At 35.4% G+C, this 14,086-nt stretch overlaps 1 protein-coding gene across 2 annotated transcripts in view; it reads left to right on the top strand.

Moving 5' to 3' along the window:
- Nucleotides 1–3,209, top strand: part of Igsf11 (immunoglobulin superfamily member 11) — a 156,140-nt gene extending 152,931 nt beyond the window's left edge. For both annotated transcript variants that reach the window (XM_046457943.2, XM_058583472.1), the window contains one exon: nucleotides 872–3,209. In XM_046457943.2, coding sequence (XP_046313899.1) covers nucleotides 872–1,313 — 442 coding nt within the window. In that variant the 3' untranslated portion in view covers nucleotides 1,314–3,209. The remainder of the gene's footprint in view (nucleotides 1–871) is intronic.
- Nucleotides 3,210–14,086: the final 10,877 nt, after the last annotated feature.

Genomic DNA, 14,086 nt, shown 5'->3' with positions numbered 1-14,086 from the left:
CCTGGGGCCTTGGCATGCTAGACAAGCACTCTTACTCTAAGCCATATTCCTAGCCCCAGTTAGGTGTCATTTTTGCATGAAATATATAGAAGAATGTGCTCTATAAATGTTAAATAGATGAATCAACATCTAAACTAATGACATCTGTTTGCCTCTTTGGGCTGTGTATTGGAATAGGTTATTGAGGAACAAGAATTACTGAGGAACATCTCTCATAAGCACAATCTCAAATAGTAATTTGATTTCTCAAACTCCAAATGGTAATAAAATCAAGCCAACACTAATGATTTCTTGAAGTTCTTCATATATAGCTTGTTTTGTGTGTGTGTGTGTGTGTGTGTGTGTATGTGTGTGAGTGGTGTTGGGGATTGAACCCAGGGCCTTGTGCATGCGAGGCAAACACTCTACCAACTAAGCTATATCCCCAGCCCTATAGCTTGTTTTTGTAGCTATTTGATGACAATTCACTCAGTGGATTTCTTTATGGACTATTTAGAGTCTTTCTTTCTCTCTGTGTGTGTGTGTGTATATATATACACATATATATTATGTATTTATATAATTTACACACAAAACATATATATATACATACATATATATATATATATGTATGTTATATTAGAAGAGATATTCTTTGAGAGATCTAATAGTTCCTTTTCTACTGAGAAACTGAGGAAAGAATTCCTTGACTATTGTTTCACAGGAAGTGGGTACCGAAGCTGAGGCTAAGCATGGCTGCCATGTTTGCTTCATGATAGACCATTTGTTTCAGACATACTAACGTTAACATTAAAAAAAAAAAAAGATTCCTGGGTAGGATGATAGGATAAATCTGAAGTAAATCCTAATGACAACTTTTGTTCCTTCTCAGAGAGGATGATCTTCCACCTAAATGCTCTTCTGCCAAAGCATTTCATACAGAGATATCCTCCTCAGAGAACAACACGCTGACCTCTTCTAACACCTACAACAGTCGATACTGGAGCAACAATCCAAAAGTTCATAGAAACACGGAGTCATTCAACCACTTCAGTGACTTGCGCCAGTCTTTCTCCCTTTACTCAGGCAATGCCAACATCCCCTCCATCTATGCTAATGGGAACCATCTGGTGCCGGGTTCACATAAGACTCTAGTAGTGACAGCCAACAGAGGGTCTTCACCGCAGGTCATGTCCAGGAACAATGGTTCAGTCAGCAGGAAGCCTCGGCCTCAGCACACACACTCCTACACCATCAGCCAAGCAACATTGGAGCGAATTGGTGCAGTTCCTGTCATGGTGCCAGCCCAGAGTCGGGCAGGGTCCCTTGTATAGGACATGAAGAGAGGTTGTGTTCAGAAAAAAATAAATGGGATGCCTCCATACAAGGGGAAGGGTGGGTTGGGTGAGTGCTGGGAAAGATAGACTTTCCTTATGATTATATTAGACAAAAGCACAAAGAGGAAGACAGTGCTGTTACTGGCCACTAAGATGTGTACAGTGGACTGGAACGCTCCATCGTGAAGCCTTGTCTCCCCACCACAGATGTCCTGGGATTCTTTTCAAAAAGCTGCATCTCAAAGATGTGCCAAGCCAAGGAGAAATATAAGAGCAGAATGGCACTTAAAACTCAAAACTACAGTCCAGATGGGCTTGTTCTTTAATTCATGCCTAACTTAATAATTTCGAGAGATTAAAGTGCCAGATGGAATTTAATAAAGAAATTATTTAAAAAATAGGTGTCTTTAGAAAAAATAATGAGCAACCCTGTGATGTGTTCTGCCTTTGCCTGTTCAGTCCCTCATTGTGTAGAGGGCTGGATGGCATAAATGGTTAATATTGGTCTTAACAGTGATGGCTCTTCTGTCACATAGAATCAAAACTTTTTACACAAACAAAATTTAGCGAGAAATGGAGGAAAACAAAGGAGACTTCTTTGAGAAACCCCTCCATATTTATTTATTTATTTCTTTCTGAACCATGAATTTCATATTTGGAATTTTGCTATATTGACAGATTCTTGTCTGTCTGTGTTATTCTAGGATCTGTTACAGGTCCATGGCATAACTGTTCATTATTTCCTGGAAAAGTATTTTTTTTTAAAGAAAACTTTTTTTTTTTTAAATACATGAGAGGCATTGGACTGGGCAATGAAAAGACTTAACACCTTGTTTGGTTATTATAGTTAGTAAACCTAGCAGAAGGTCTGACACAAAAGGGCGAGGTTATTTGGGCAGCTCAGAAGTAGGAAGGCAGGTGTATGGGACCTTAGCCTTCCTGGGCAGCTTCCCAGAGTGAATTTGACCAGGTCTCCCTTGCTGTGACACCAGGTTACTCTTAGTGAAGGCAGCACTTGATGCCTTTTGTCTCAAAAGGCATAATTCTTCTTTGTTTGACAGAGGTTGGGTTATTGTAGGAAGGGCAAGATTATTGTTTGTTTGTTTCAAAATAATTCTTTTTGCAAAAGAGGTAAGACTGAGACAAACAGGGTAACTTGCAGCATGTTCCTGGGAGAGTCTGCACTCTGGCAGCTCAGGTTTGCAATTTTGCCCAGATGCATTTTACACCATTGTAAAGAGACTCCTCTTGTGACTAATTACCTGGCTTGGTTGGTCCTGTAGTTCACCAGATTAGTTTACAAACTCCCCATTCAGTTTTGTGCTATGAAGATCTGGCCATACTTGTATTGGTGGCTATCTCGCCTTAATCACACTTTAAGAAACCTACAGGTGATTTCTTCCCAGATGTTTCCCAAATTATTTATGATACCAACCCCATGATTCAGTAAGAACATCTTTCCTTCCCTCATGTGCTCTCACTCCCTCTTCCCACCATGATTCTTGACTTCTGATTTCTCACTTTTCTGAGTGACTGGATGTGAACAGCTGTTGTATACATGATTTTCCCAAGTGGACTATACTCGGAACCTAACCGTTGCAACCATTTAATGTTGTCACAAAGCTGAATTTACCTTAGCATTACTTATTTTTTTCCATTTGATGGTTCTTGACTTTGTAAAAATTTAAATAAATAAATGTCTATACTTTTTATAAATAAAAGTGAAAATACCATGACACAGAAAAGATGATACTATCAGATGCTGTTTAGAAAAGCATTTATCTTGCATTTCTTTATTCTTTCTAATTATGTAAAATTCAATAAAATTTTATTCATATAAAATAAGTTGTCATTAATTATCATACTAATAAATATATGATTTTTATTTAACAATCCCCTTGATATTAAATGTATTTTTCCATTCCATTAAATAATATTTATAACCAGGTTAATGAACGTGTAATATTTCAAAAACTACTTACCTTTTTTTTGTTGTTTGAAATTTAAGTTAGTTCTAGTTTTTACACATGATTGGATATATAATTACCCTCTTCAGACTTGAGCTGTTTTCATATTTCTTAGTCTGAAATTTCATGAATATGGGGTCCACACCTGCTCTTTTTACCACTGAATCTCTTATCACCTACCATAGTGCCTACTATGGGTGTTCAAGTGATAAATGACTGATGATTTGTAAACTGAAATCACCCAGTGAAGTTATGGGCATGATTATAGCTCTTGATATATATTGGATCATACTTCACTAGAAGAAATGTAAAAGTTTGCTTTAAATTTTTATTTTGAGACAATAATGCATTTATATGCAGCTATAAGAAATAATATACATCACAAATAACCCTTCACCTCTTTCTCCCAGTGGTGACATCTTGTATAACTATTGCAACATACCACAAATTGATATGGATACAATCCATTAGCCTTACTCAGATTTCAGATTTCAGTACTTGTACTTGCATTCACGTGTGTGTGTGTGTGTGTGTACGCGAAAGCATGCACATTTCATTGTGGGCATTTTATCACTATGTAGATTGATGTGACCCCAACAATTGACATCTATGTACTGTTCACAGTACCTCCCTCCTCTTCAATTCCATAATCTCTGAAAATGACTACTCTGTTTTCCATCATTATAAATTTGAGAATGCTATATCAATGGAACGTGTAGTATGTAAGCTTTGAGGATTCCTCTTTTTTCCACTCAGGATAATTTTCTTGAGCTTCATCTAAGTTATTGCATTTATCGACAGTTTGTTCCTTTTTATATAGATTATCATTGTATGATATGGACATACCACAGTTTAACTATCATTATTGAAAGGTACAAAGGACGGTCTATTCTTCATAACTATTAAAAGATACAAAGGATGATTGGATTATTTCCAGTTTGGGACTATTATGAGTAAGCAGCTAGAACCATTTGTGTATAGGTTTCTGTGTGAGCATGTTTTTCATTTCTCTGCGATAGGAGCCTAGGAGTAAAGTTGCTGGGTTGCATGTGTTATGTGCATGTTTAGTTTTAAAAAAAATGGCGTACTCTCCCAAAGTGGCTGTACAGTTTTATATTTATTCCCACAAGTAAAAGTGATCCAGTTTCTCTACATCCTTAACAGTGTTAGATATTATCAATATTTTTTATTTTAGCCATTTTGATAGGCATGTCGTAATATCTCATTATGGTTTTAATTTGCATATTCTGGTAGCTAATGATGGAGAACATCTTTTTATGTATTTTTTATATCTGTGGCCCTTTCAGCAATATGTCTGTTCATGCCTTTGGCCCATTTTCCAGTTGCTTGTTTTTTTTTTTTATTGTTGTTGTTTTTGTTTTCTTTCTGCTGTTGAGTTTTGAGAGTCCTTTGTGTATTCTAGATGAATGCAAGTTCTTTGTTGAATATGTTGTTTGCAAATATTTTCTCCAGTTTATCTCTTGTCTTTTCATTCCTTTCATGGGGTCTTTCGTAGAGCAAAATTTTAAATTTAATGAGGTAATTCCAGACATGGTGGCTGTGCCTGTAATCCCAGCTACTTGGGAAACTGGGGCAGGAGGATTGCAAGTTTGAGACCTGTCTGGGTAACATAACAAGATGCTTTCTCATTTTAATGGAGTCCAATTTTTCATTTTTTCATTTTGTGGATTCTGCTTTTGGTGTCAAGTACCTAGACCCAGGTACTGAAGATTTTCATTGATTCTTTTTTTACCCTAAGTTTTATGGTTTAACTTCTGTGATCTAGTTGTTTTTTTAAATAATAGATGAAGTCTAGGTTGAGGTTTATTTATGTATTTATTTTTGCCTATATAGATCCAGTTGCTCTGTCCTTTCTCCAGCGAATTGCTTCTTTGTAAAAGGTCCTGTAGGCATGTCTCTGTGAGTCTCTTTTCTGAGTTCTACAGCTGTTTCATTGATCTTTTTGTGATTATCCTTCCATAAAATTATCTAATACCATGCTGACCACTGTAGTTATTTAATAAGCTTTAACACATGGTAAATGAGTTTCTTACACATGATCTTTCTTTTTCAAAGTTGTTTTAAGTATTTGAGGTCCTGTGACTTTCTATATAAATTTAGAAATAAGATAGTCTGTATTCACAAAACACCTTGCTTTTTTCATAGGAATTACATTGACTTTACAGAATCTATTTGGAAGAATGACATATTCGCTGTGTTAAATCCTCCAATCCCTGAACATGATATGTTTCTCTATTCATTTAGGTCTCTGATTTATTCCACCAGTATTTATAATTTTCAGGATACAGATACTCTAATGTGTTTTATACCTAATTATTTCATTTTTGAAGCAACTGTAAATAACACTGTACTTTAAACTTTGGTTTCTCTATTATTAGCAAATTAAAGTGTGAATGGATTTTGTGTGTTGGTTTTGTATCTGGCAACTTTGCTGAATTCATTTGTTCTGCTTTTTTTTTTTTCTGTAGAATCCTTGACATTTTTTGACATACTTAATATGTAATCTGCAAATAGGAATAGTTTTATTTCTTCCTCTTCACTCTGTGTGCCTTTTCTGTCTGTCTTTCTTGTTGCAATGATTAGAACTTACTATATTATGTTAATAATAATAATTGAGTGTGATGTTCTTCCCTTGTTCCTGATCCTAGGAGGAAGGCTTTCACTTTTACAACCAAATATGATGCTAGCTGAAGGTTTTTAGAGATGTTCTGCATCAACTGAGGAAGTTTCACTCTATTACTAGTTTGTGGAGAATTTTTTTTTATATGAATGGGTATTAAATTTTGTCAAATGCTTTATCTGCATCTCTTAATCTAATCATATGATTTTTCTTCTTCAGTTTATCGATATGCTATATATTACATTGATAGACTTTCAAATGTTGACCTAGCCTCACAAATCTGGAATAAATTTTAGTTTGCCATGATGTATAATTATTGTGGAATTTGATTTGCTTATACTTTGTTGAGGAATATTTTAAGTTTATAGAATTATCAAGTGAAATCTTCTCTGAGTCTAGAGATTTCTTTTTCAGCTATTCAGTTTCTTTAATGATTATATGATCATTCAAGTTGTATATTTCATATTTATTGAGATTTAGTTGTTTGTGGTCTTGATGGTAATGATCTACTTTTTCTAGGTTGTCAATTTGATGAACGTAAAGTTATTTGCATTATTTCCTCATTATCCTTCTAATAGGAACAAAATCTGTATTGCTGTACCAGTTAAATTCCTGATATTGGTGATTTGTATCTTCTAAATTTTTTATTTTTTGTATTTTACTAGAAGTTTGTTGACTTACTGACTTTTTTTCAAAGAAGCTTTTTGTTTCACTAATTTTTTCCCTACTTTTCAGTTTTTAGCTTCATTGGTTTCTGTCTTGATTTTTTTCTCTCTTCAGATTGTTTTGAGTTTATTTTGGTCTTAATTTTTGTGTTTCTTGAAGTGAGAACATTGGTTATAATTGGTTATTATTGGTTCTAATTAATGTAAACATTTAAGGCTATGATTTGACTCTCAGTACTGCTTTATCTGCATCCCATATAGTTTTTACATGTTATATTGTATTTTAATTTAGTTCTATGTATTTTTAAAATTTTATATGAAGCTTCTTTGATTCATGGGTTATTTAGAAATACATTATTTAATTTCCAAGGTATTGGAGTTTTTTGTTTTTGTCTGTTGATAAATTTTAGGTTGATGTCATTATGGTAAAACAAAAATACTCTTAATGATTTTAATCGTTTTAAATTTTTTGAGGTTTGTTATATGGCCTTTCCAGGGAAATGTCTATGTTGGTACAGTTTTCATTTCTTTTTTAAATGTTTATTCTGTCACTGTTAGTTCATGTGGTCTGTGTGTATCATTTAGACCCTCTTGGATGATTTTTAGTAATTTTCTATCTGGTAATTCAGTTGCTGAAAGTAGAGTATTGAATTCTCAACTTTATTTGTGGATTTGAGTATTTCTACCTTCACCTTCATCAGTTTTTGCTTCCTATAGTTTGAAGCACTTTTTTGGTACATATATAATTAGGATCATTGTGTTTTCCTGGAAGAGGGATCCTTTTATCATTATGTAATGTTTCTCTTTGTTCTGCACTGAACTCGGATATTAATTTACCGACCTCTAAATTTTTAAAATTTTTTCATCCTCTTACTTTCAGCATCACAGTGCCATTGCATTTGAAGTAAGGTTCTTGTAGACAGTGTATTGTTGGCTCATATTTTTACATCCACTCTGCCAATATTTGTCTTCTGATCAGTGTATTTAAACCATTTATATCTAATGCAGTTATTGAAATGTTAGGGTTTACATCTGCCATTTTAGTTTTTGTATTCTGCATTTTCTCCTTTATCTCTCATTATCTATTTTCTTTCTCCTTGCCTTTTTTGGGTACTTGAAAAATTTTTAGAATTGCATTTCGATTTATTCATAGTGTTTTTCAGAATATTGCTTTGTACAGTTTTTTTTTTTAGTGTTTGTGGTAGGTATTAACATATGCATAATAACATCACATTATCTTTGTATCAACATTTTATTACTTTGAAATATAGAAACTTAATTCTATTTATGTTCATTTTCTATCCTCACTTTTAAGTATCTTTTTCTTGAGTACAAGATGTCATATAATTTTTGTTTCAGTAATAAAATATGATTTATAAAGTTCATGAAGAGACGTCCGTTGTATATTGCTACATTTCTACATTTTTGTTATTGTTTTGTTCCTGATGATCTGGTTTCTTTTCTTTTTTTTTCCCTCATCATTTTCTTTCTGTTTGAAGAACTCTCTTTAGCCAGTTTTTAAGGGTAAACATTTTAGTAACAAATTCTGTTAGTTCTTTTTTGTTGCAGAATGTCTTTGTTTCCCATCCATTCCTCACTGGATTTCCAGTCACAGTCCACAATTCTTTTTATTCTGTGCTTGAAAAAGTTAGGAATTGTTCATCCATTGTCTTCTAAAATACTCTTTCAGCCCTACTCCCTTTCTCATATCTCTCTGGGACTCTGATGATGGGTCTTTTGTTATTGTCCTTGTTTATTTTTTTCAAACTGTTTTTCTCTTGGTTCTTCAGATTGAGTAAATTCTATTGATTTGTTTTCTATTTTATTGGCATTCAACTCTCCTCTCTCACTTCACTCCACTATTGAGCCTATCTAGCAAGGTTTTATTAAAGTTATTGTACTGTTTTAGTTTGATAGCTTCTTTGAAAATTAAATCAATTTAAATTTTAATTAGTTTTTTGGTACATATATAATTAGGATCATTGTGTTTTCCTGGAAAATGGATTCTTTTATCATTATACTGAGATAGAATTTACACAAGTTTATTTTACCTAAAAATTGTACCATTACTTTATAGTATGTCTATAGAATTGGACGAGCATCACCATTATCTAATTTTAGAACATTTTCATTACCCTGAAAGAAACTGTACTCATTGTCACTCCTCATTGCATATCACCTTTAGGCTCAGGAAACCAACTAATGTACTTTCCGTTTCTACAGATGAACTTAACCCACTATGAACTTTTCACATAAATGGTATCATTTGTCAAAGGAGTTTTCATGTTTGAGTGATTTATTTCACTTAATGTAGTGCTTTTTAGGTTTATTCATGTAGCATGTATTATTATTATTTGATTTCTATTTCTTTCCAGAGGTTTTCTAATTTCTAAAGTAGTTTTCAAAGGATTAATAATTGCTTATTGAGGCATTTTTATTATGATTGCTTTTAAAAGCCTATCAGATAATTTCAACATCTAATTCATCTTGATGTTGTCATATTTGTTGGTTGTCTTACTGAAGTTGTGATTTCCTGGTTCTTAGGATGATGTCCACATTATATCCTGAGACTCTGGACCTTTCATAATATTATTTTTTGTAGCAGACATCCCCTTGGTGATTTTTTAATGTAAATTTTTTATTTATATATGATAGCAGAATGCATTACAATTCTTATTGCACATATAGAGCATAATTGTTCATATCTCTGGTTGTATATATAGTATATTCACACCAATTCACGTCTTCATACATGTACTTTGGATAGTAATGATCCTCACATTCCACCATCATTAATTACCCCATGCTCCCTCCCTTTCCCTCCCACCCCTCTGCCCTATCTAGAGTTCCTCTAGTCTATTCCTCCTATGCTCCCACTCTCTATCCCACTATGAATCAGCCTCCTTGTATTAAAGAAAACATTCGGCATTTGGTTTAGGAAGTAATCCTCTTCGTGAAGTGAAACAGTAGAACTAGATGAGTGTACCTGGTTAGATTCCCAAGAGCCTCCTTAACAGCCTCTTTGTCATGCAGATGAGTGCAGCAGAAGGACAACCTTCCTTGGTTCTGCTTATACCTTTTGGTTAGCCTGGGATATGAAGTTGCACCATGTAGCTGTCTCCACATGAGGTATAAGCTGGGCCCTGATGACACCCAGGAAAACTACTTGTTGCTGCAGGTAGTGATACAAATTCAATTATGTGCTGCTCTGCTGATAGCAGTGGAAGAAAGGGAGGGAAGTGGAATGTCACCTCCTTCAAGCTTATTGATTATAGGTGGAGATGGAGGCTCATCTTCCCTTTGGCTAAAATTAGGGGGAGTGGGAAGCACAGTGTCAACTATGCTGCCTTTGTACCAACTCTTTCTACCAAGTTGGTGCTGGGTGTGATCTCAGGCCCAACTCCCCACTGAGTAATCCCAGGTTTCCTAGTGAGTACATCCTTTGTCTTTTTTTGAAGGTCTTTCTGTGTTTATTTGTTTTGTCTATTTTTTTTTTTTAATTTAAGAGGGAAGACTATAGACTATTGTTTTAGTCAGTTTTTTCACTGCTGTGACTGGAAGACCTGACAAGAACAATTTTGAGGAGAAAAAGTTTGTTTGGTGCCATGGTTTCAGAGGTCTCAGTCTAAGAGGGTTGACTCTATTGCTCTTGACCTGAGATGAGGAAGAGCATCCTGGTAGAAGGGTGTGGAAAAGGAAAGCAGCTCAGGACATGGCGAACAGGAAAGGGATAGAGAGCTCTGCTCACCAGGGACAAAATGCAAACCCCAAAGCCATGTGCCCAGTAAGTTACCCCCTCCAGCCACACCTGCCTGTGCTCACCATCCTGTTAATACATTTAAGTGGATTAGTAGACTGATTAGGTTAAAGCTCTCTTAACCCAATCAGTTCAACTCATTATTTTATACATGAGCTTTTAGGGGACACCACATCTAAACCATAACAACTAACTTATAATGGAACCTAATGTTACTGCATCTGGACGCAACCAGTTAAACAAATCTTACAGTATTCTACTGTTTGGAAATTTTAAGTATTCTTAGTTTGTGTATTAAAAAATTCTTACTCCTTAGTTTGATTCATTCAGTTCCTTCTACAAATGACCCCCTGTTTTTCCATTTTCAAATCCCACTTCTTCTCTACATTCAGCCTTTGTGCCAGGTCTCTTCACCTTCCCTGGAAATGATTATTTACTTCTTTGAAATGTTTTTTTTCTCCTCCTCCTCCTTCCCCCTTTTTTTTCCTACACCTTCCAACTATTGTCTCCATCCAAATCTTCCTGCACCACGAATCAAATCCAAATAATCTGTCCTTCATAAACCTCTTTTTTCAGACTAGTGAGAAGGGACTGCTCCCTCCCATGATGTATAACATTTATTACGTGTGAGGGAGTTGTTACAGCTTGTGTTCCTGTTATTCATGTTCTATGATTGAGCTCCCCTACTGGACCATAAACTGAGATATTCTACAGCCATTTTTTGATCCCTAATTATGTGCTAAACACTGTTCTAGGAGATAAAAGTGGATGATTAGCCTTGACCCATGTCCTCAAGGAACTTATACTTTAAGGGATATAGACCTGTAAGCAAATATGAGTAGTGAAAGTACGTAAGTGGATATTCAAACAGGTGGGTCCATGTCGCCTGTATCTTGGTCATGGTCACAACTCATGGCACATTGCTTCACTTGAAGTGCTTGAAGTATGTGCTAAATTCATGAAACTGAAAATATGTGGTTGGTTCCTTAATCCCAATGTGAAAAGTAATAGGGGCTGGGGCTGTAGCTCAGTGGTAGAGCACTTGCCCAGCATGGGTGAGGCACTGGGTTCAATCCTTAGCACCACATAAAAATAAACAAATAAAATAAAATCATTCTGTTCATCTACAACTACAAAAAAATTTTTTTTTAAAGTAATAGTCAAATATCAGAAAATTCCCAAAGCAAGTGAATTGTTGTTTACTCAGGTGGCCAATGATTGTGCCAGTTCTTTGGGTGGAATTTAATGTTGTATTAGAGGTGCAGTATTCTTTGGAAAAGTTGTAGGGACAGCATAGTAAATGCAGTGGTTTGCAAGAATCCTACGTGAAATGCTTATGAGATGCTTTATGTAAAAATCCTACCTATTGCTTTGTGCTTACTTGATGGCAGGCACTTTTAAAATGTGCTTCAAGTATTAATCCATTTAATCTCATCACAATCCTACATGAAAGATGTCATCACTCATATTTTACAAGTTCAGAAGCTGGTGATAAGAGCGGTTAAACAATTTTCCTAAACTAGTAAGTAACCTGTCAGTCATTTTTTTCTCAAAGCATATTCCTATCAGACTAAGCCAATGTTCTGAAAAGAAAGATCTTGAGTCCTAGTTGTTTTGATAGCCCTCTTTTGGACAAGTCATTTAGCTTGTATTAAGTAAAGTAATACTCAACTTCACAGAAAAATGTTGAGAAGATAAATGCAAAATGTTGAAAAGGTGACTTGTAAATCCTATGTGTGTGTGTAATTATTTTTAGCTTTCCTCACAGCTCCCTGTGGAGAAGATATTATTTCCCTATTTTCGGTAAAGGCAAGGTACAAAATTTTGACTTAATCGTAAGACATCAAAATAGAAACAATTATTATTTTTTTCATTTTTTAAAAAAATTTAATTTGTTATATGTGACAGTAGAATGTATTGCAATTCATATTACACATATAGAGCACAATTTTTCATATCTTTGGTTGTACACAAAATACAGTCACACCATTCGTGTCTTCATACATGTACTTAAGGTAATGATGTCCATCTCATTCCACCGTCTTTCCTACCCATCCCCCCCCCAGAGACAATTATTAGACAAATAAGTATAGGTGCCTATTATGTTTGTAACACTGGATTTAGTGGATGTCTGATTATTTTTGGCAGGTTGGATAACAAAAGATAATGTAACCTATAAGAATTTACATTGAAAGCTGCATTTCTTTTATCATTCATCACTTGCTTCCCAAGTTCATCATTTTTATGATAGTTTTACATTTAAGGCTTGGACAACAATGTATGTCCATTTATAAATATATGGAGTTTCATTGCCCATGACATTGGAAAAATTACAAAATTCTCTAAGGCTTCATTTCATCTACAAAATAAAGATATAGACTCAAAGCTGTCTTTGAATCTGTGAGGACTAAATGAAATGATGCGTGTGAATGGCGAGCATGGGGATCCGGCACAGTGAACACTGATACTTGCTATCATTAGAACCCTTCCCAGGCAAGAGCCAGGTCGTTTACACCTACTCTGCATTCCAGTTCTTCTTGCCAGACATGCTAGTTGAGTGCTACTGCATTGTAAAATAGCACTTTGAGACTCTTTGTTTAGGAGAAGGGAAAAGACTTGGCAATCATTGTCTGTCTCCCCAAGTAGTCCCGTGTTTCCTTTCCCCTCACATTTTATTCCAAAATAGCACATTTATGTTCTGATCACCATCAATTTTAATTCACTAAGGAGAATTAGAGGGTAGGAAAACATCAACATTTACCTAGCACCTACTGTATGCCAGATAGCATGCTAATCATTCATTTTATCCCCATAACACATCCAGCTTCAGTGCTTTGCTAATTTTACAGCTGAGGAAACTGAAGCCTATATAGGCTAAGCTCAGGGAGTCAAACTAGTAATTTACAGAGCTAAGGGCTTTGTCATTTATTGTCATCCACCACCCTTCTGCTAAGATGGCTCATAGATATTGAGGTTCTGCCTCAAATTTGACGTGGCATTGACAGCCCTTGAATTCTTCCAGTCATTCTTTGCCCTTTAAAAAAAAAATGAATAAAATGTCTGACTCTGGCCTCCAGAATATTAGAGTAATTTTTTCCATGCAGTCAAGCTTTTTGAGTCTTCCTTTTGAGTTCACACACATTAAGAAGCCTCACAGCCTTCTAATTCCTTCTCATCAGTTTCCTAGGGCATTTGCAATTTGCATAAAACATCAGTCCCCTCACCATCTCCAGCTCTGCAGTCAGAGTTCTGCCAGAGGAGGCCAAATTTGAATTTATTTAGGCAAGAAGTTTTGAGGGAGACAAGAAGTCTCTGAAGGCATGTGGTAATTTGGAAGAAGCTGCTAAGTGGAAGGATGCCCTGTCTTACCCCTGGCCCTAACTGCCTGCCCCAGTTCCCTCACCACCTCACTGACATCAGGCAAGCGCCTCGGCCTCTGAAATGGGGGCCAGGATTCCTATATTGAAATAGACAATATGTGAAATCGTGATGTTCTTACAAATTGTAGTGGTTACTGATTTACTTTGTGTCATGTATTTGAATTTTGTAAAATGAGGGGTGCAGGGGAGGGTTGCATTGGAGAAACTAGAGAAGATCTGAGTCTCACAACCATCCTGTAATCTCCTCCTTCTCCACATCCCTTTTCCCAGTCACCCAAAAGTCTAGGCCCCCCCCGGTTCACCCCTCAACCTCACCGTGCTGATTCATCATCATCATGTAGGTGCAAGTTGTGATTTTTC

This window comes from Marmota monax, unplaced genomic scaffold (genome assembly GCF_021218885.2).
Source record: "Marmota monax isolate L192 unplaced genomic scaffold, Marmota_monax_Labrador192_F-V1.1 WCK01_AAM20220418_F8-fsc00052, whole genome shotgun sequence".
Taxonomy (NCBI): domain Eukaryota; kingdom Metazoa; phylum Chordata; class Mammalia; order Rodentia; family Sciuridae; genus Marmota; species Marmota monax.
This window is presented reverse-complemented; position numbering and strand designations above follow the sequence as displayed.